The 22,830-nt window shown below is 39.9% G+C and overlaps 1 protein-coding gene across 1 annotated transcript in view; it reads left to right on the top strand.

Annotated features, from left to right (window-relative positions):
* LOC103598491 (cubilin-like) overlaps positions 1 to 22,339 on the top strand; it is a gene marked incomplete at its 3' end in the record, with an annotated part of 124,254 nt that extends 101,915 nt beyond the window's left edge. Inside the window, exons 29-31 of the mRNA XM_008582489.1 lie at positions 15,515 to 15,696; positions 20,489 to 20,663; positions 22,170 to 22,339. Coding sequence (XP_008580711.1) covers positions 15,515 to 15,696; positions 20,489 to 20,663; positions 22,170 to 22,339 — 527 coding nt within the window. The remainder of the gene's footprint in view (positions 1 to 15,514; positions 15,697 to 20,488; positions 20,664 to 22,169) is intronic.
* Positions 22,340 to 22,830: the final 491 nt, after the last annotated feature.

Genomic DNA, 22,830 nt, shown 5'->3' with positions numbered 1-22,830 from the left:
TTTTGAGTTGGATTGCAAAGGACTGAAGCAACATGGTAAATTGTGGGACTTAAAATACAAAATAGGTATTAAAATTATCCTGTTTTCGAGTGTAATAATAATGTTCTTAAATGTGTTTGTGTGTGTGTATGTAAATGTAACATGTCAGGAGAAAAAAATTCAAAAAGTCTCTGCGTGGCTCCTCTAGGTGTCTTTCAGAAACAGGTGGTGGCCTCAGGGGACACAGCCCGGTACTGGCCAGAGTAGGTGGCTTTAAACTAGTCTTTTTTTTCATCAGAAGCAAATCATATTTTAGATCCTTTCTCTCCCTGCTCTTTTCCAAACTATTCAATAAAATCTCAAAAAAAGACTCTGGGCAGAGACTTCAAAATCGCCAGCGACATCATTTCCTGAGCGTTGCTGCTAATGAAGAATCCTTTCACGCTTCATTCATTTTACTAAATATTACATAAACCCATTTGCAAAATGTGCTTCTTTATTGACCACACAGCTCTTCTATCTGCTTTGAGAAAGTGGATCCACAAATGGGCATTATATGTGGGCCCATTTGAAAGGGGCTGTGCAGACGTGAGCTGAAGCCACGCTGCTGTGCCTTTATGTGGACCCTCAAAGAGAGCCCACCGTGGAAATAAAGATGTGGCCACAGTCTCCCTGTGGTGCTAATTGGTTCACAGTATTTTGCATTGACAGCATTGTCCAAAAGCTGCATTCTGCCTTGGGGGCCTCTGTCTGGGTTGCTGAAGGGAATATAGAACTTTCTGCAAGCCCTGTGAATAGCAGCCTCCCAGCCAGCTGCACACACCCCTGTCTCTTCTGGTCACTGCTCCCAGAGGCCTTCTTTCACTTGGCAGTGGAATCCAGCATATAAACAAGGTCAAGGAGCTTTGTGAGCAAGAGTGACATTTGCAAAGGGAGCGAACCCTTCAGCTGGGAGCTAGCCGGGGAAGGGCTCCGTGGCACGTGATCAGGAGGTGATGTCACCCTGGATTTCCACAAAGGAAAGTGTGGCCTTTTCTTTGGGGAGATAGATGACATCAGCCTCTCAAATGGAGGCTGGCTTTATTTTATCTTCTTTTAAGCTATTAATGAGATTTCTGCAGCCTTGAGAGTTTTCAGAGATCTGTTTGCAGAGAACATTTTAAAAACAGTGTCAAGATCCGCCATGACAGGCTCAGTTTGAACATAAGCCAGCCCTTTCTTGACCACCTGTGGGCCTGAGGCACTGTACCAAAGGGCTTCTAAAAAACATATTTTTAGAGCACTTGCAAAAATCCTCCATGAGGTCAGCAATGTTTCTCTTAAACGTTCGCTCCAGTTCTCTTTTGCTCAAATGGTCTTTCAATAGTCTTTGTTTACTGTTGGTCTTTCAGGGGACTTCCTTCTAATTTGTAACTTTCATTCCTTTTGTGACTGAGAGTATGTGTGGCGGGCTTTCTTTCTCAGTCTTTGAGATGGAAGGTTTTATCTTTTTTAAGTCTATTATCTCTTTATCTTATATATAAGAAAACTGGGTAATCACCCTTAGGGTGTGGGGGTGAATAAATCAGGCTCTAGAAGAGGATCTGCTGTGCCTACCCTCTAAAGAACAGACAGGTCACAACTGCTAATCATGCTATAGTGATTACACATAACCTCTGTAAGCAGGTATTTATTGAGAACAAGCTTTTCAGTAATTCATTCATTCTGCATATATTTATTTGCTACCAGGCCCTGAGCTTTGTGTTTGGAATATAGAGAGTATTTGTCAGCTCCAGCTGCTATAACAAAACACCAGACTGGGTGGCTTAAACAACAGAAATGTATTTTCTCACAGTTCTGGAGGCTGGAAGTCCAAGATCAAGGTGTCAGTAGGGTTGGCATCTTCTAAGGCCTCTCTCCTTGGCTTGCAGATGGCTGCTTGCCCCTATGTGTACACAGTGTCTTTTCTCTGTGTGTGCACATCCTGATATCTGTGTGTCCAGATTTCCTCTCCTTGTAAGGACACTGGTCTGATCAATTAAGGCCCTCTCTAACAGCCCCATTTTAACTTAATCACCTATTTAAAGGCCTTATCTCTAATTACAGTCACTTTCTGAGGTCTGGGAGTTAGGATTGCAGCATGTGAATTTGGTTGGAGACACAATTCAACCCCTAACAGAGAGGAAAGAGGTGCATCCTTGACTTCAAAGAGTCATCTAAAAGGAGAGACAGACAGACCAAGTGTAGAAATACATGCATAATCCATGATCCTGTGGGAACACAGATAAAGATATCTATGTCAGCCTGAGCAGGCTTGAAAAGCCCTCCAGGCAGCTTTCATATTTGAGCTGAGTTTTAAAGAATGAGCAAGAATTGATTGGGTAAACATCCACAAGAGGAAGGCATGTCTGAGAAGAAGCAAGGAGGTGTAGGGGTGCACAACTTTTGCAAAGGGCAAGTATTTCAGCTAGAGCACACATTCTCCATTGGGGCAATATCACCTCCAAGGAGGTGAAAACTGGTTCTTGGAGGGAGGGGAGTGTGTGTAAAAAAATCATACTCTTTAATGTAAAAAGCATAGATACATATAGTACATAACAGATACATAGTATATCTGTGGTCATACATTTTCATGAGTGAGAATTTGAAAAAAATATGTATATATATCTATATATATCTATATATCTCTATCTCTATCTATCTATCTATCTATCTATCTATCTATCTATCTATCTATCTATATATCTGTATATAAAGGCACCTTAGGGGACTGATAATGAAGAGAAGGTTGAGAAACACTGAGCAAAAGGGAATGGTAGAAGTTGTAGCAGGACAGGTTGTCAGAGACTGATTGATAAGAGACATTGCATGAACTTGGATTTTGTTCCACCATTGGGGAAAGACAACTGATGGACTTTTTAGCAGGAAATTTAGTGACGTAAGTAGATGTACAGTTTAGAATAATAACTATGGTAAGAAGATAGAGGTATGTACAGAAGAGGATGGGATTGAGAGATCAGGCCATCAGTTAGGGGGCTACTATAACAGAGCAGGAAGAAAGGGAACGAGTAGAGGGTGGGGCAGTGCACTAAAGAAGATGTTTAGAAGATGGAATAGGCAGAGACGATGGCAGAGCAGATGTGAGTGAGTTTGTGAGACAAAATGAGGGTCGTGGATAGCTCGCACATTCCCACATTAGATGATTTGGTGCATGTTGGTGCCTGTATTAGTCTGTTTCTATTGCTTATAACAGAATACCTGAAACTGAGTAATTTATAAATGAATGAATTTATTTCTTACAGTTTTGGAGGCTGCAAAGTCCAAAGTCCAGGGAACACATCTAGTGAAGGCCTTTTATTGGTGGTGACTCTCCATGGCAACTTAGGTGTCACATGGCCAGAATGGGCTGAGCAAGAGAGAGCTAAGCTTCTCACTCCCTCACCTTATAAACCCATCAGAACCACGCCCATGACCAACCCATTAAGCCATCAACCCATTACTCCCTGAGTGGATCAGTCCATTCATGAGGGCACAGTCCTCACAATCTAATCACCTCTTAAAGACTCCACCTTTCAATTACCATAATTGGATTTCCCACCCTCTTTGCACTGTTACAATGAATGTCAAGCTTCCAACACATGAACTTTTGGAGGACACATTTGACCCATAGCATTGCCATTATGCATTGATAGGGAATCCTGGAAAAAGTCCATGTGGTGGTCATGGGGCCAGGGCAGGGGGGGCGGGTTATAATGAACTCCAATTTGAACATGCTGAATTTGAGATGCCTGTGAAATGGTCAGGGAATGTGTCCTTTAGGAAATTGCCTGCATGGGTGTGAAAATTAGGTGAGGGCTTGGGGCAGAGAAAGAGATTTTGTAATGAATCACATAATGATAAATTTAGGGTTGTGGATGCAATGAAATATATGCCCCAAACTGTGCAATGTATTTGAAGAAATATAAAGGAAGTACCACTTAATCTTTGTCTTCAAGATGGACACCATCCAGCTAGAAGACAGAGTTGTAGAAAATGAACAGAAGTGCTGAACTGTGAGGTTACTATTATAAGTCTAGTAAGGAGGCTGGGAGTCTTTCAGGAAATCTGCATGGACTCTTGTTCTGATGATGAATGACCAGAACAAGAATTGGTAGATGATGCCCGGATCAGCATGAGCAAAGAAAGAGATGGAAATGAGTATAATATAATGAAGACAGTGGGATAGAAGGCTAAGTAGACCTACTGAGGCTAGATTCTACAGAACTCTGTAAGCCAGACAGACAAGTACAAATGTAATCTAATGGGGAACAGGGAGCCACTGTTGTTTTTAGAGCAGGGAGTGTGAAATGTCAGGGGAGAAGATTACAGCTGGGGAAGTCACAGATCACAGTGATAGAGGGGACCTGAGGGTACCGTCCTGGATCATGACTACTGAGAGCTGGGGATGGAAGTTTGTAGGGTCAAGACGGCTGAATATCAAGGGGGGTGGTACCACTCTAATGGGTCCTCAACAAAGGTACTGAAGGACTATGTTACCAGCACTCTGATAAATCCTGACACAGGAAATATTAGACCGATTGCCACATTCCCTTTGCTTCATCATTTCTTCAAAATTATAACTTTGAAATGCAGAATCATTACTGTCTAGGTTTTCTTGTTTGAAAATTATTTTAGAACCCTTTCTATTATTGAATGGGCCTTCACTTATTGTCTGTGCTGAGTCCTGCTTCTCGGCTTGATGAGAACATTCACAACCATCTGGAGGTATGATGTTCACAATGAAAGTAATTTTATGAGTTGTGGTCAGCAAAGATTCCAGAGCGCACTGACAAGGCTGGGCTAGTCCTAATCTCAGGCAGAGACCTTTCTCTCTGTTGGTGATGGATTTGCTTTCAAAGTGTCACTTCCTACTAGGTTGTGATAGATACAATGTCACAGAGAGAGAAGTGGTAAAACACCTCTGCCTCTAAAGTAAGTTCCTTTATGACCAAGAATGCGTTCTTTATTCAGTAAGTCTGTAAGGAAGCTCTTAGTAAAGACAAATGAATAAAAATATGGATTCCTGGGGTTGTTTTATTATTACAGTGTGACATAAAATAAAGAAATCCTGTTTCCTTTGGGTAGAAATTTAAGTAAAACAGAAGCTTTTAAAAACCACTAGTTCTGTTTCAGTTACAAGTTATTTCCTAATTCTGACTAAGCTGTTTCTCACATTTTATACGTGTTATATTCTGTTCTGCTTTTTATGACTATTTCAGCCTATTTTATATTTTGGACTTTGGTCTGCATGTTACTCTTAAAATATTTTTAAGTGTGGAGACTGGAAACGAACACCGTCTTAGTGTGGAACCAAAGCATAGATTTCTGCATTATGACACTGCATCTGAGTTTTGTTTATGGCAAATTCTCATATCTTTTTTTGCAATGAAGTTCTTAATGGCTGCTGCTAATTTAAAAATAAAATCCACTTATAAATAACTCCTCTTCGTAAAATTGGAATAATAATTTACTAAGAAAATCCTGCAGCTCTTTTGGCCTTGGCTTTAGAGCTTTCCCACCAAGGTCCTACTGATCGGAGGCAACATTGAACACATGCAGACCTTTCAGAATGAGTGGAAAAGCTAAATCCTGACATTTTCCACCTCCCTGACGACAACAGTAAACACACACACAGTTGACCTTCATTTAATGTTGGCTCTGAGTCTTGTAACCAGCAAGAGCCTTTTAGGAGCCTTGTATCCTAATTCCCATGTCGCTACTGTTTAAAAAAGTTTGAGTTCTACGTCCGTTGCCACTCTTCGAAACAGCTATAAAAAGAAGAAATTACCCTCAAACAACTATGACCTTCCCAAATCATATATTGCACAGTTTGTCATAGTCCTTGAGATTTGGGCCAAAGGAAAAGCTTTTTCGAATCTTCTGTTTGTGTTCTGGTTCCCTAGCAACAATATCCCTGATAGAAATTGCATATAATTTCCAGGGGATTCCACACTTTTTTGTACAACGTGAAACAGAAACCACACTTTTAAAATTTTTTTCAGTTTCAAATAGTGTAACAGCCAAAAATGACTAAACCAGCACAGAACAAATATGATGTTTAGTGTAAAACATTAATTTTTGTCCTCAGAGGTTTCACTTTTTGAGCATTTACTTAAATGTCACCACGTTTGTCTCAAACATCACGTATCCAAGGACGTGTTTTATGTGAGTGCCACTGTGTACTAAGAGGAATGAATGCCAGCCGCCAGTGGCATTATTTTACAAAAACAAAGGAGGAATCTCTGGTGTAGGACAGTAACTGCATTTTAGAAAAGTTAATATTCTTTCACATTCTATATATAAGTAATGACATTAATATACTTTGTCCCTGATTTTTTTCTCCTTCTAGTTATATAGATTTTACCACCTAAATGTTATTGTAAATTTATCTTAAGACATTAATTATGATAAAAATAAACTATATTGTCATATAAAGAGTAAATGAAAATATGATTAAATGCTTAGTGCATTGATTTAATTTATCATTACTTTTATTATTGATATTATCATTTTAAAAAATAACAGTTACCATGTGCTGGGGGTTTTAAAAATATTATCTCATGTCTCCTCCCGATAATGCTCTGAAATAAACATCATGATCCCCATATTATGGATGAGAAAACTGAGGAAGGGGCCTTAGAAAAGTTAAGTAACTTGCCCAAATTCACGAATCCAGTAAGCGCTGGAATCAGGACACAAAACCAAGTATATGATGTCAAACTCCAAAGCCTGTGCTTTAAATAGCACACTCTGCCTCAAAGCAAATAATGTTTCCCTGCAGCTTTTCATTGCAAAAAAGATTAATTGACATTGCAATGTGAAAAAGGTCAGAGCTTATGGTAGGTAATTTTGTAAGTAAATAATTCATTCTTTCTGCAGGTTCAAATAGCAATATGTGGGCGGGGGGGGGCACCCATTGCTTGGCAAAGGACTAGTTCAAAATCACTGATGTTATTTGCCATCCTTTAACACAGTGTCTGTTTTATTGCTCATTTATAAAGTGCTCTTCTTTTGGAGTTGCTACATATGGCTGATGGAATCTACTATCTGGGAGAAATTACGGAGATCATCTAGTCTGTTACCAAGGATGAGTTTTGAAACTAGCTTACCGGAGGGAAGAGTTCTATTAAAGTGAAGAGCAAAAGCCCCAAAACACATAGGCTTGACTTGGGGCAGACAAAGAGGGATGGAGTGGAGCACATGAGGACTTAGTTAATTTAGTTGTTCGACCTTCCCTAAGCTCAGGATCCAGGCTGCCTGCCTGTCTGCAACATTTGCCCTGCAGGGGTCTGCAGCCCTGGATATTGTGACCACAAAAAACAATCTTGTGGCTCAAGTTTGGACAGAGCTTGGAGGGTCAGAGGACAACATTACCACGGATGTGGTGCTGCTCACGTTTGTCCATTTGCCACTGGGGTGGAGTAACCTCCCTGTGGTGGAAAGGTTAGAGGTTGAGGGCAAAGAGAGGGTTGGAATTAGGGAGAGGCAAGTAATGGAGAGTCCTGGAGGCTCACTGAGCCCTGCAAAAATGCCGTGAACCAAAACAATGAAATCGAAAGAAGGCAGGTTTAGAATAAATACTTCCAAATGGAAGTATGAGTGTTGAACTTAGAAATTGCATAAAGACAACACGTTTTCTCTGTCTTCACCTGTTTGAGGGATTTCATGAAGTAGCTATTGGTAGCCTTAGGCATGACTACTTATTTTCTGGGAAATTAGTTCAGTACCTTTGGTCTCATTTTATTTCCATGGCAGATACTTTTATACTGTATTTTGTTTAGAAATCTTCGATAATTTCAAAAATATGTAGGAGAAAGAGAAAGAGAGAGAGATTGATTTCTCCTGAAGAATTGTAAACAAGGACTTTCTACTGGGAAACCAGTTTTTAATTTGGTTGGAGTGAGTAGATTAGAAGTTAATCAAAATGAAAAGATGACGAGGTTGGCTACACTTCTCTGGGTTAAAATGAAAGATTTTATCCTTTCATACATAGGAAATTAAAATTTATTTTCCTTCAGAAGAGGAAACTTTTTAAATCATTCCTAACTGGGCCGGCCCGTGGCTCACTCCGGAGAGTGTGGTGCTGATAACACCAAGGCCCCAGGTTCGGATCCCATATAGGGATGGCCGGTTCGCTCACTGGCTGAGCGTGGTGCTGACAACACCAAGTCAAGGGTTAAGATCCCCTTACCGGTCATCTTTTTAAAAAAATAATAAATAAATAAATAAATAAATCATTCCTAACTCCCAGAGGCTAAAACTCGTTAAGGTTTAACTCCTTAGTTCTTGGATTTACTTGTTTCCTCCTAATGTGATGCCTGGCCCTGTGTTTGTCACTAGTTTTCTCAATAGTAGACTTTTTCTGTTTTCTTGAAAACCTTATCCTTTGTCCACCCATCATCTAAACCTCAAGATGATAAATCGGAGGTAATTAATACAAGATGGAATAAGGAAAGCTTACACTCCTGAAATGTTACACTCTCTGTTGCTACCAATTTGTTCCTGCCTGGGAGTGTGGCCATCTGGTTTATCAGGAAAAGAATGGGGACATATTAGCTTTCTAGGGCTGCTATAACAAATTTCCACAAACTGGGTGGCTTAAGACAACAGAAATTTATTCTCTTTGTTCTGGAGGCTGGAAGTCCAAAGTCAAGGTGTTGGCAGGTCCATTTCTTTGAAGGCTCTAGAGAATTCTTCCTTGCCTTTCCCAGCTTCTGTTGGTTGCTGGCCATCCTTGGCTTTACTTAGCTTGTATATGTATCACTGCAATCTCTCTCCACCTTCTCGTGGCCTTCTTCCTTCTGTGTGTCTGGGTCCAAATTTCCCTTTTCTCATAAAGACACTAGTCATATTGGATTCCAGTCCTGCCCTAATCCAGCATGACCTCATTTTAACTCGATTACATCAGCAAAGACCCTATTTCCCAGTAAGGCCACATCCACAGATTCCTGGTGGGCATGAATTGGGGAGGGGGTACTATTCAACCCAATACAGGGGGTTCTGCAGCTGTGGACGACTTTCTCCTCCCCTGGACTCACCACACTTTGTTCACTAATTTCTTATTGCTGTCTTCTTCCTGTTTCCTTAGGAGCAATTTCACATTCCCTGGCCTTTCTATTACCTGATTTTCTTCTCATATTTCATTTCTCGATCACTCTAGTTTGTGTCTCTGTCCTCACAGAATGCATGCTTGCTCATAAAATCCCCCCAAAAGTTAATCTGCAAATTCTTAAGGTCAGGTCCTCATGAATTCTGGGGGCTCCACCCTTGGCCTTGTCTTCAGAGAGGACCACTGCTGTGGGTTGAATTTGTATCCTCCAAAGTCCATGTATTAGAAACTTAACCTGTACTGTGACAGTGTTAAGAGGGTGGGAAATCCTGTTATAGTAATTGAAAGTGGGGCCTTGAAGAGGTAAGGACCATGCCCTAGTAAATGCAATAATAAGTTGGTGGTTTAATGGTGGTCTTGGACATGGTTCTGAGGGCTTTAAAAAGAGAGCACATGAGGAGCTCTTTGTCTCTCTCTGCTCTGCCATTCTGCCACGTGAGATCTTTGCATCACTGTCACCACCAACAAGGCCTTCACCAGATGTGTTCCCTGGACTTTGGACTTCCTAGCCTCGGAAACTGTAAGCAATAAATATTGTTTCACTACAAATTACCCAGTTACAGGTATTTTGTTATAAGCAATAGAAACGGATTAATACAGCTAGTAACCTAGTCGTAGTCTTCTCTCCTAATGGGACAGACCAGTATCATTTGCCTGTCACCTCCCAGGAGAGTGACCATACTCTTTTAAACTGTTGGGGAGTCAACTGGTAACATCACTTTAGGAATTGCTGATTTGTTGTGGTTCTTATTACATGCCAGTCTTCTTTGGACACCTTTGGCCATTTTAAGGAGCTCACATTTCTCTTTACATCCTGACCTAAAAGTTCCTGTTCAAAATCCCTTCCATTACATTGTTGTATCTCCCGTGGACGTATCAGAAGTGAGGCCTGTATACTCCAGCAAATAGTTCACCTTGCCTTGGGCTGGACCTTCTTCAGTTTCTGAGCTCTTAGTTTACCCATTCCTATCCTACCTGCCCCACCCACCAAAACAGTCCTTACTGGTAACTTCTCTCTGCAACCTCACTCCCTCCATAGGCTGCCTTTTTACACAATGGAGCAAATCAGCCTAACCAATGAGGCACATCTCAGGGTATTACAGAAGAGAAAGGGTTTTTATTTTCAAGTTATAGAAAAGCTATTGAAATATGTATCAATCATTTTGATGAAGTGTGTGCATCATCATTTATTGCGTGTAAAATTTATTCTCTTTTACTATACTTTAGCTTTTTGGCTTCTTTTTAACACTAATCACTGATTTCCCAGGCATTTTCCTCAAAAATTAGAGGATAAGGATATGAGGATGTCCTTGTTGGGTGTGTTCTCTCTTTTCTTCCATCCCTGATGGACTTTAGCCATTTCAAGCTGGCACTCCTCCTGAAGCTATCAGTTTATGGAATATAGTTTCAGGAAAATTCCAAGTATAAAGAGGTGATCACATCGGTGCAATCACAGAGCAATGCAGAATGTATTTTTTAAACTTTGTGCCTTTGATTCCATTTTGTTGTTTCAGTGTTGGTTTGCTTTTATTAAAGCTCTTTTATTAAAAACACACAAACACACACAAACTTGAAGACAGGCTATACATAGGAGATTATTATTAGACTTTTTGTACTGGAATTTTATAACTCATAGCTTGTTTTAGACAAAAACGAAAACAGTATCAGCAAAGTTCTTTTATGAAAAAATTTTACATTTTCTACAAAAGTAGGCAGGTTTAGCAACAGCTTTTAACTAACTCTTCCTTGTTATGAGTTCAGGAGATCAACGTGTTTCCTGCTGATAAGGTAAGCACTTCCTTTCAGCTGTTGACTGGGAGTTTGAAGGAAAATCAAATAGATTATCAGTCACCAGTAATAAAAGTTTTCCAAAGATTAACTATTTAAAACTGAAGAGCATAGGATTTTATTCCAGTTAAGCTTACATCTAATGATGTTACTATTTTAGAGTTTCAGATTTGCCTCAAAGTCAATAAAAAGATTTTTGCTTTGTTTACTTTTTCCAGGTTGCTATGGTGATTTTTTTCCCCCAGTGGACAGACAGAACAGTAATTAGGGCAGTGTTCAATATTGTCATTCCTTTGGGCGGACATGCTCAACAAAGCACAGTGGAGAGAAACAGAACTGGGGGTGGGATTGAGGGGGTGGGTTTTGCCACCAGATCTGCCATTTACTACATGACGTGGGAAAGTCCCATACTCTCTTGAGCCTCACTTTGCTCATCTCTAAAATGGGCTTGACATTATCATTCTTGCATACCTCATATCATTCTTATGAATTTCAATAAAGATAATGTACCTATTAAAAGCACTTTGAAAACTACCATATAAGTATGGACAGTCTTTAAAAATATATTGTAGCTTAATGAACAACCAATTTCTTACCTCTTCTATTCACGATGGCCTTTTAGCCAGTAATTCCTCTAGTTCCAAGTCTTTCTCTAATCTCAAACCATATCTGGATAAAATCCAGTTAAGGTTTAATACGTGGCACATAGGAGTGGTTATCATACGCAAGACAATTAACTAAAAATCTTACCTTGATTGTTTCATTTAATTTATATAGAATCCCTATGAGGTTAGTATTAATACTGTTACAGACAAAGAAATTAAGGATTAGAGAGGTTAAATTACTCATCTAAAAAGCATCACAGCCAGTATTGTAACCCACCTTGTCTAATGCGATAGTCCATGCTCTGTCTGGTATGCTATAATGTTTCCAAAAGTTTTTCAATCTGACATGCCAATTAATCAGTTCTAAAATCGTGTTTCCTCCATGAAAACCTTTTCATGCCAGTGGAATGCAAAGAGCTCCTATCTCTATATCTCCTAAATATGTAACTCTCAAAACTCCTTTTTCTTCATGCCATTTTTCTCTCCTTGGTTGGTATTTTCATCATTTAATCATTTTCTTTGTGTAGACCCCTGAAATGCTTCTCTAAGTAATTGCCATCTATGAGGATTTTAGATTACAGATGTCCAGGTGTAAAAACTTCTCTATTTCTTTTACGTTCTATTATTCAACCAGACAGGTAACATGTGGATGAATAGGATATTGGAAGTCTAAACATCATCTCCTGTGTTATTTCCTGGCAGCTGTTTGCCATCTATGAGGATTTTAGATTACAGATGTCCAGGTGTAAAAACTTCTCTATTTCTTTTACATTCTATTATTCAACCAGACAGGTAACATGTGGATGAAGAGGATGTTGGAAGTCTAAACATCATCTCCTGTGTTATTTCCTGGCACCTGTTGGTCGATCTGTCCTGCAGCTCTTTCCTACCCCTTCCCGTGACCCCTTGGTCATGCACCCAGAGTCACAAATATGAGTGACAGTGACATGATGATTTATTTATTCTTATTTGTAACTTACGGCCACTTAATGTGTAAAAGGTAAAATAGAATTCACTGCTTGTTTTTTTACAAACAAAACTTACTGAAATTACTCTTTGCACACTGAAAGAAAGCAAAAATAATTTAATAATTTGCAGCAGGGTATGTGTGTAAAGCACTTTTTATGTCTACCAGTGTTCCTTTTTTGAGAGACATTAAGTATACCTGGCCTCTGCAGCACTGCTTATGCGATGGCATATGCTCAATAAATACTTATTAAGTAAATGAATGAATGAAGGGAATTTGAAACTTATTTTATCTCTTTCAGAATTTATAAATACAAAGATGCAGTTAAATTTCTACTGTAACTATCAGAATTAACTTTATTTTCTAGTAAGTTTTAACCATAAAACACCACTAAATTAGTATATTCCATTTTACATGTGATGTGAACTTTCAAATCAAATTTCTCACCTTTTAGTATGTTAAGCCTCAGATGGTAGTGAGAGCATGAAGGAGAAAAAACAACTTCACGGAGTTTTCAAGCTCCAGCAGTTCCTTTCTCTCTTTCTCATAGCTACACAGTATTTTCCCCCAGTAGGGTATCACTTATAATAATATTGAAATTTCCCTTTAAAAGACACACACACACATGCTATTGATAACAAACAGAACATGACATTCCTAAAAATAAAACTTTGCTTTGTTTTTTTCTTTTTTTCTGCTCTTTTTTATTGTTTGTTCTAATCTTAGGAAAAAGGACACTGTGGGTCTACAGAGCTGTACAGTAATTTTTCAAAGAATTCCTAATTGCTGAGAAGCTAATATTACCATTCCAATTTACAGTGACTAGTTTAAGGGTACTGTATCCTGTTATTTGCAAAGGAATTCACAAGGAAACCTGAAAACAATTGGAAAAGACAATGGAAAAATGTTATGCAGAGTTTTAGATTAATAAACTATGATAAAAGAAATTGAATTAGATTGGCTGATGAACTAAAGCTAAATAAAAATGCAGAGATGAGATATCAAAGATTCCATTTCCATGTTCTCTTTTGTATCACACAGCCGTGAAGTTATTTTCCTCAAAAGATTTTTTCATTGAATTATTTGTTTGATACAGCTGATACCGAGAACCATATGAGCTGAAAATGTAGGTCAAAAAAAAATTGGGGTAACAGAATGGCTCTGCTTACCTGTAATTTATTTTAGTAAAAGGTACTACATCTTAAGACAATTTATATAGCCAGGGGGGTATCCAAATACAGGAAGCATCACTGGATAAAATGCAGTGCAAATGGTGCTCCCTTGAGTTGGGCAGTGGTACTGAAGATACGTACAATCTGCGCTGATTTTAGCTTCAGGAATATTTTCCATGTGTTGTTATAGTAGAACAAATATTTTCCGATCTTTTATGGAACTTCTGTTTTTTTGACAGTCACCATAGTCTATAAACAATGTCTATCAACATACCTAATTTTAAACAACTCTTTCATCGGTAATAACTTTATAGGACATAGTGAAAATATTACCCAGTGCAACAAATTTAAAGTTAGAAAACACAAAGACTTTCGAGGGGAAGCAGGAGTTTAGCAACTCAAGAAGATGGTAGCTCTTTGAGCTAGACTTGGATTTCTTTACCAAACCAAGATTCTTCTAATTCTCCTCAGTTCTTTTCAGTGAAGTGAGGATTCTGTATGGAGAAATTTTTTTTAACTTTTAAAACTTTTTTCTTACTCACTCTACAGGAGGAATTTGCAGAGGGTGGACAGTAGACAAGATCTCAGTGTACGGATCTTACTTTTGAAGTCATGGTAGTTTAATTCACGTGAAAATGCACATTTATTCACAATGGAGTGAGCAGGCACTATTTTTTTTAAAACATGAAAAGCCTTGTTGCAGAATAAGAGAAGGTACTTGGAAGAATTTACCAGCCAATAAAGAATATTCCAAAGAAATAGAAAAGGAGGCCTGGAAATATGAAAAGAGCAAAAAATGTCCTTTTAATCACCAGCAATTATTGTTGGAAAACAAGATAATCTATCTTTTTTCCCCCTAATTTTGTCTATAATAAACCTTCCTCAAATTTTACTTCTTCAACAAAGGTTCCTCTCCCTCCCCTACTGAAATCTCTGTCTGAATTCCTGCAAACTCTGTGAAAACCTGTATAGGATAGTAACGCAATACTCTGGTGTCCTGGCTGCACCACTTCGAATCCCGGCAACCTTGAGAAAGCCACTTGACCTCTGTTTGCACTGATTTCCTCATTTAAGAAGTGCAGATAATAAGTACCTACCTTATGTGGTCATTAGGAGCATTAAAATAGGAAATACCTGTAAAGCACATATAAGCGCTCAATGAACAGTGGGGTTTTTTTTACTTTATACCAAATATCACACCATTTGATTATTTGTTGTAATGATCTTCCTGAATTGCTTTCTAAGGTATATTATATAAACATTCATAAACATATCCTGCTGTCTTTTTCCTTGGTTGGGTTTCATATATTTGTTGTATTTTTTCCCCCCATATATATGTTCCCTGGGTCAGGATCTATATCGTTTACTTTTTTATTTCCTACAGTCTCTTGTACAGAGCTGAAGATTTTTAGCACTTAGAATTCTCATTCTTAGATCTGAAAGGGATTTAGAAATAATGTATGAGGACCCTGAAGGACACTGGAGACCCAGAGACATGAAGTTCACGGTCTAACACTGCTCACATAGTCCATTGTACTTCCTACTATGTAATTCTTACCTAAATATAATGAAGAAAATCTAAAATTAGAATAACATTTTGAATAAAAGGTACCAAAGGTTTGAAGTGGTGAGAATAAGGACCTAGTATGGTTGTACTGAATGATATAATCAATGTTTTTTTTTAAAAGAATAAATTTAGTAAGTGGTAGCCATGATTTTTTTTCTCATTGTTTTATAACTGCATAATTATAACTTCATGATTTTCTCCTAAATTAGGCTTTGTGTATATTTGTTGACCTTTTGGTGAGTTGAACTTTTGAATGTTTTTCAGTGGCTCCTGCCCACTTTAACTGACTGAGCCTTGTTGTTTTAACAGGCTGTGGTGGGGAGTTGTCTGGAGCTTCAGGCTTCTTCAGCAGCCCCGGGTATCCTAACGGGTATCCACCCAACAGGGAGTGCATCTGGTATGTTACCACCACCCCTGGAAGTAGCATCCAGCTCACCATCTATGACTTTGATGTGGAGTATCATGCAAGATGCAACTATGACGTCCTGGAGGTAGGAAGTGAGATTGTTTTGCAGCACATTCCAAAATTTGGAGAAGAACTGGAAATCACTTTGTGAAGATCTTCGAATTCTTTCCAGTGGCAGCAGTGTTCTATTCTTAGACATTTTAATGACTATCAGCCCTTCTTGAATAATATTGGGAGACATAAGGGATTAATATCCTACTTTGTGTTTCCCTCAAATCAGACAGTTTCATTAGGAGGTGGAGCCAGGAAGCAGGAGCGAGAGACTTGTGTAGTGCAGGAGTGGAGGAGGGAGCCCCTGGGGGCCACTTGGGCTCAATCCGGCTGCAGGACCAGAGGCTGAGGAATTGGTCTCCTAACTCTGGTCTCTGTTGATGAGGACTGCGTTTGGGATTGTTAACACCTTACACTTCCGGTCTGAGAAAGATCCCTTAGGAAAAGCATTTGTTGGCAGAGTGTGGAGAGGAGATGTTGGCAGCAGGTGCAGGAGCTGCCTGCCACAGCTGCAGCTGCAATTGAGTGGGTCAATATGGAAGCAGGAGCGAGAGACTTGTGTAGTGCAGGAGTGGAGGAGGGAGCCCCTGGGGGCCACTGGGGCTCAATCCGGCTGCAGGACCAGAGGCTGAGGAATTGGTCTCCTAACTCTGGTCCCTGTTGATGAGGACTGCGTTTGGGATTGTTAACACCTTACACTTCCGGTCTGAGAAAAATCCCTTAGGAAAAGCATTTGTTGGCAGAGTGTGGAGAGGAGATGCTGGCAGCAGGTGCAGGAGCTGCCTGCCACAGCTGCAGCTGCAATTGAGTGGGTCAATATGGTGCATCTGCTGCAGACAGCTTTTCTAAAAAGTGGTCACTCAGTTAGTGTGAGGCATTTGAAGATGAGAACGTTTCCAACACTACTGCAAAGGGTGGATCTTAGATCATTAAGATGGCCTTTGAGAATCCTGGGCCCCAAAGTTTATTATAATCAGCTTTTTATTGGAGAAGTCAATCTAGTTGTTAGGATATATACATATCTTGGACTTTGACCTGTGTGCAAAATTTAATGGCTTCCAAGTACACACAAAATTCCTGTCACCTCAGCTGTAGGGACTGCTGTAGCACATCATGAGGATTCTATATCTAGCAGCACTTGAATTCCATGAGGCTGGGTGTTTATTTTTGTTTTGTTTTACTGGTATATCCTAGTGACATAGAGTCCCTTGAAAGTAGTAAACACTCAATAGATGTTTGTCTAATGAATGAAAGCATCCAAATCTCTGACTGACACACCGTGATTACATGCATTTAGGGAGGTTTACAAAGGAATTTTTACATCCATTTTCTCATTTGGATATTAAGTAATCCCATGAGGTAAGAGAAGAATTTGTCCCCATTTTACAGTTGTCAAAACCAAGGCTCAAAAAGATGAATGGTTTTTTCCATGACCACATGGCTGATGAGTGGAAGAGCTGAGAACTGAACGCAGTCACTACTCAATAGTCCGTGGAAGCCAGTAAAAGACCATAGATGTATGCCGTGTGCAAGGGATTGAAATAAGTAGCATATGCTTTTATAGGATCACTAGGAGTTATATGTAGTAGCTCAAGTCTCTCAAAAAGAGGCTAATGCTCCAGGAAATGAAAGCAGAGAAACACCTGGTAAATCTTTGGATCAAACCCATCCCCCTGTCTTCATGGAAGTACTGCTGCCGAGTCACAGCTCCATCTCAGAGGAGGATCAGTGTTGCAGGAAGAGAGAACAAGGTACCTCCTGAAATTCATGCTCCCAGCATGAAGTAGGACCAGCACTTGCATGGGGAATGCTCACATGGTCTCTCTTGCCAGCAAGCATGGTTCTCGGTTGCATAAAACCCCTTAATACTTACAAAGGGCTGGGGCAGAGCTTCCACAGCCATGTGCAGTGTTCCAAACACTTCATTTTCATATTCCAAAGCACATGTGACTGCTGCCCACTTGGCAAAATGTAAATGGGTTCATTGTGCTTTGGGTTTTGTCACACCCATTACGTGAGAAAGCAGAGCCAGGGGTGCTCCTTGTGAGTGGCCTCCAGGACACAGGGACAAAACCAGGCAGCAGGAAGGGTCCTGCCTGACAGAAATGGCTGTGGAGAGAGGGGGCTGGTCATCTGCTTTGGGGGAATATTTTGAGGCCCTTAAATATTTGGGGGAAGTTTTTTTCTAAAACTGAAATGAGCAACCCCCTGATATTTCGTTAAAAATTTTTATTTCGCTTCTCTGCAAATGCTTAACTCAGGTGGAAAGTACTGTATTAAATTTGGGTTAATGACAGTAAAATTATTTTTTCCATCCCTCATTCCTTAGTCACTGATAACATGTTAGCAGTAGGTTTTAGAATTTGTTACCACCAGTGGGTGTGTGGTCTGGAAATATTGCTAACTTTCTCAGCCTGCAAATTCATCCTTCCTGTTCTGTTGAGTGCAGCCAAGTAGGACCTTATTGTCACCAGATTGGGTTTACCTGGATTTCACCAAATTTAACCAGCAGCCATATTTTTCCCTCTCAAAAATCGGTGTCCAGAAAGTGGCCAGCTGCATAAAGCAACAGCCGTTTGGTTACTCATAACCCTGGAATGCTGACTTGATTGTAACAATAAATGGAACTAACAGAGCAGAAAGAAATGTTCAAAACAGATTAAAACCATAGGCTTTGAAATGTTCTCCATCCCGAGCATTTGCTAAAAACACATTTTTTAATCTCTGATCATCAGACCAATTCTTTTTCCCCCGAAGTTTAGTCATATGCTGTAGTCGAATGAACCCCACCCTGAATTCTTTCCATCTTTTTCCTCTTTTGAAGAGTCATATGCTGTCCGTTATGTTTGTGGAATCCAAAAGTATCATTCTATTGTTTTGATCATGGAAACACTCCAACTGATTTTACTTCAATCTCTGAAAAGGTTGTGTAGAGGCAAGCTGAATTGGCCTCCCTCAGTGAGGGGAATGCACTCCTTGCAATACAGCAGGACAATTGCTTGGGGTGGACGGTTAGCTCGTTCCGATCTCTCTTCAGTGTCCTTTATGAGCTCAGCTCGGTGACAGGGGGAGCAAAGAATGTCAAAAGTGGCAGTGTTTATTCTTCTGGAGGCTTCCAGACCCAGCCAACTCATACCCATTATGTTTGTGATCTCAAGGGGACGCATGAGCAGGAAAAACAGATATTTTGCCGACGTGTGAGTTTTCTTTATTAGAACTTAAAGCTTGTGCTCAGTGTTCTCTCCAAATACGTGCTGCCTACTGGGCTCGCATGATTAGGAGCACAGTCGTCAGTTTCCTGCTCTGGGGACTGCACTCTGGGTGAGCGGGTAGGGAGATCTTGAAAATGGGAAAGGATGATCTGAACAAGAAGTGATCTTGTGTCTTCCATTTGCATATGTGTACGTGTAAAGGACCACACAAAGGTCTTCCTAAAGTCCTGCTTTTGGTGGAATTTAGGGGGCCCACAGACATCAGCTCCTCCTAATGAAAATAAGCCTGAAGCAGTCAGCCTGCTTCATTCCTTTGCAATTACAGTCCTTGTGCTCAGCCCTCTGTAGAACAGCAGTTTCATTCATTTTGGCCTTTCCTGCATGGCTTGGGGGGAATTAATCAGACAAAGAGATCATTATAGATTCAAATCACACACTCCTCCCCAAAAGTAGGCTTCTTGTTCTCTCCCTCCCCCCAGAGAACACTTGAGTGATTTCCCCATCAGTCAGCGGTGGGCCCGAGGAGTGGGGGGAGAGTGGCCCAGATGGGAGAGGTGGGCGGTCGCTGGGTGAGAGCTGCTTCTCTTGCTTTGGCCCTGAGAACAGATTTGTGTGAAGGACTCAGATACCAATATACCTGAAAACTGTCACCAAAAATGGCCTTTCCTCTATAAATTCAAGTTTGACAAGACCTGAACCACCCCTCCTCCCCTCTGCACATGCCAGATAAACAGGGCCCAGGGGACTGAGAAGCCTGTGTGAGAGGATCCTGGAAGCCTGGCCTGGGCTGAGCTACACTGGCCTGCAGGATGCTGTATGTGAGACCAAGGGGACCTGTGTGGAGGGATGTGTCTCTGGGCATTGTGTCCCAGTCACACAGTTTGGAAAATTTGGAGGAGCCCGGTCTGAAGATGAGGTGATGGACCTAGAGATCCATCTAGATGGATGCGCTTGGTTGAGTTCCTGGGGTGGTTGTGCTGGGAGGAGGGACAAAGGGAGGATCTGTGGCATTTCCTTCTGTAGGACACTCCGGAACACACTTATAGAGGCCATATTTCCCCTCCCTCAAGAAGCAAAAACGTTATACTGAATGCCTAATCTTATAAAATATTCAGATTGCAGGGTAGGTGGGAATTCCTAAAAATATAAGTGGGAAATCAATAACCTTCAGTGAATTCCATTTCATAAACAAAATGGCTTTATGCTAAGACTATTCACATGTGCCTATAAGAGTTAGAAAATCAGACTTAATACTTTATTATCTGCAGTGTCTCGGCCAGGCAAAGCAGGAAATCCCATGAAGACATGAAAAAGAGGAAGAGGGAAGATAAGGAAGGTTCTGGAATAATCTATGCAGTCCACTTCTACAATTTTGGCTGATGAAACAAGCAGGCATTTCGTGTGTGATTGCACTTGTGTGTTCCAAAGGCTGAGGGAGTGCCTCTGAAAAGTCAGCACTAGTTTATAGTTCATCCCCACCCAGGGAGGCTGAAGTTTCAATGTCTAATCATAATAGAATCCAAGAGCAGGTGGTAAAATAAGAGCCAGGGGCAGGGCCGTCATTGCTTAAACATATCCCTTAATTTAAGTCCTTTTTTCAAAATCCCAACTTAGGTCTATGGAGGTCCTGATTTCCACTCTCCCAGAATGACCCAGTTGTGTGCCCAAAGATCATCTGAGAGCCCCATGCAGGTCTCCAGCACTGGAAACAAGCTAGCAATCCGATTCAAGACCGACAGCTCTATAAATGGGAGAGGCTTCAATGCCTCATGGCAAGCAGTCCCTGGAGGTGAGTGTAAAAGGACGCATCGTAGAAAACTTCACCTGAGCCCTTACTGAATTTCATGACATGATTGGACCCTGATAACTTTATGACTTCCCAGATGGCTAACACTGCCTTGGCCTATACTCTTCCCTAAAAAAGGTGATATAGAATTCAACTCTGTGTCACCATGTATGTGAAAAAAAGGATGTAAACATGCAAGTCCATGATGACGGCATTATTAGGGTGATTGGCTAGACTTGCTTACCTTCCAAGGGACTTGGGTCTGTTAGTCACCTCCAATCTGGGCATCAGTAAATGAATGGTACATGACCTCATGCCATAGCATAGACCTTTGTCTTCTTGGCAAATGTCAAAATTGTAAATGTTAAATTTGTGAATTCCAAGGAATTACTGTGTGTTGTATAGTGATTTTCTGCCCAAGATCTTAGGAAGTCTAAATAAATTATCTCTTACAGATTTTTTTAAATAACAAACTTTGGCACAAAATATTTTAATAAACATTTACTCATTCAACTACTAATAATAGCTACATTTATGGAATGCTTGCTATGTGCCAGGCACTTTTTATTTTACAAGGATTATCTCATTTAATCCTCACAACCACACTATGAGGGAAATTCATTTCATATCCTCATCTTACTTATGAGGAAACCAAAGCTTAGAGAGGTTAGGGACTTGCCCAAGTCCCACAGCTGGAAAATGCCAAAGCAGAGATGTGATTGAGGCCACCTTATGGCCCTACTTCTTCAATTCTAAGGTAATATAGTAACTGTATGAGATTCTCTTAAAGCTAATTAGGTATGACTCTAAATGCATGCACACATACACACACATAGTGTTTCATTACCACCAAATGATTCTCAATTATTAGAAAATAGTGCTGCATTTTTCTGTTATTGGTTTATATTACCACAAATCCAAATCCAAGAAAAGTTGGGTCATAGAGGCAGACATTGCCCTAAAAGGTATTTGATATCATCATAGGAATTTTAAAAACTAAGTAACTATACTTCATCCAGAATATTAAATTTTTAAAAGGCAGATTTAAATTATTTATAAAAGCATACACTACTGAATTATCAAAATTCTTGGAAGGGAATGTGTTATTCTCGCAGTATGCTATATTTTTAGAGGACAATGAAGAGGTGTTTCATGACTTTGTGAAAACATGACTTCATTTGCGCATATTATTATTTTTTTAAATAACTTTTGGCATCAGTATTTAGAGTGTTGGAATTATTTTCTTAGTGTCATCCATGTCATTCTTCTTATTTCTGTTGAGATAAATGAATTACTGGTGAATATTCAGTTCTTCAAAGTTTTTAGTACAGGCTAACTAAAACTGATAGTGAGGCAAAGTAGTGTATTGATCTGTACTACCATGTAATGATATTGATCACATAGTATAATATAGATAGTATAGATATTGATCTGTATACTATCAGGTAATGCTATAGTTTTATGCATCGGGGATTCCTCTCATTGTTGCACTGGGTTTTCCACTTACAGGTTGTGGTGGGATTTTCCAGGCTCCCAATGGAGAGATTCATTCTCCAAATTACCCCAGCCCATACAGGAGTAACACAGACTGTTCTTGGGTCATTCGGGTTGAAAAAAATCACCGTGTTCTCTTGAACTTCACTGACTTTGACCTTGAGCCTGCAGACTCTTGTATTATGGTAAGTGACACAAATTTCAAGCATTGTCTCCCATCAAACCTGGGTCAAAACATTGCTATATGAGCACATTTAGTGAATGTATTAGTTATGGGTGTTTTTGACAGCAAATCATAGGAAACCCAACTAGTAGCAATTTAAAATATGAGGATATTTGGGCTGGCTGGTTAGCTTAGTTGGTTAGAGTGTGGTGTTGTAACACCAAGGTCAAGGGTTCAGATCCCTGTACTGGCCAGCCTCCAAAAACAAACATATATATAAAATATGAGGACACTTATTTTGTTAACCTAAAAACAAATCAAGAGGTAGATAATCTCATGGTTTGTTAAGCAATCAGCTTCTGCTCTACTATTAGTAGTGTGTTGGCTTTTTATTTTGTTTGTTACTTCACGATCAGAAAATTTCTATAGCAGCTCTGAACATTCTGTCTGAATCCAAATCTGGAGAAAGGGAGAAGAAATAGTAGTGTTAGTGGTTTCTGTTTGTTTTGATTT

Source organism: Galeopterus variegatus, unplaced genomic scaffold (genome assembly GCF_000696425.1).
Source record: "Galeopterus variegatus unplaced genomic scaffold, G_variegatus-3.0.2 Scaffold2637, whole genome shotgun sequence".
Lineage (NCBI taxonomy): Eukaryota > Metazoa > Chordata > Mammalia > Dermoptera > Cynocephalidae > Galeopterus > Galeopterus variegatus.
This window is presented reverse-complemented; position numbering and strand designations above follow the sequence as displayed.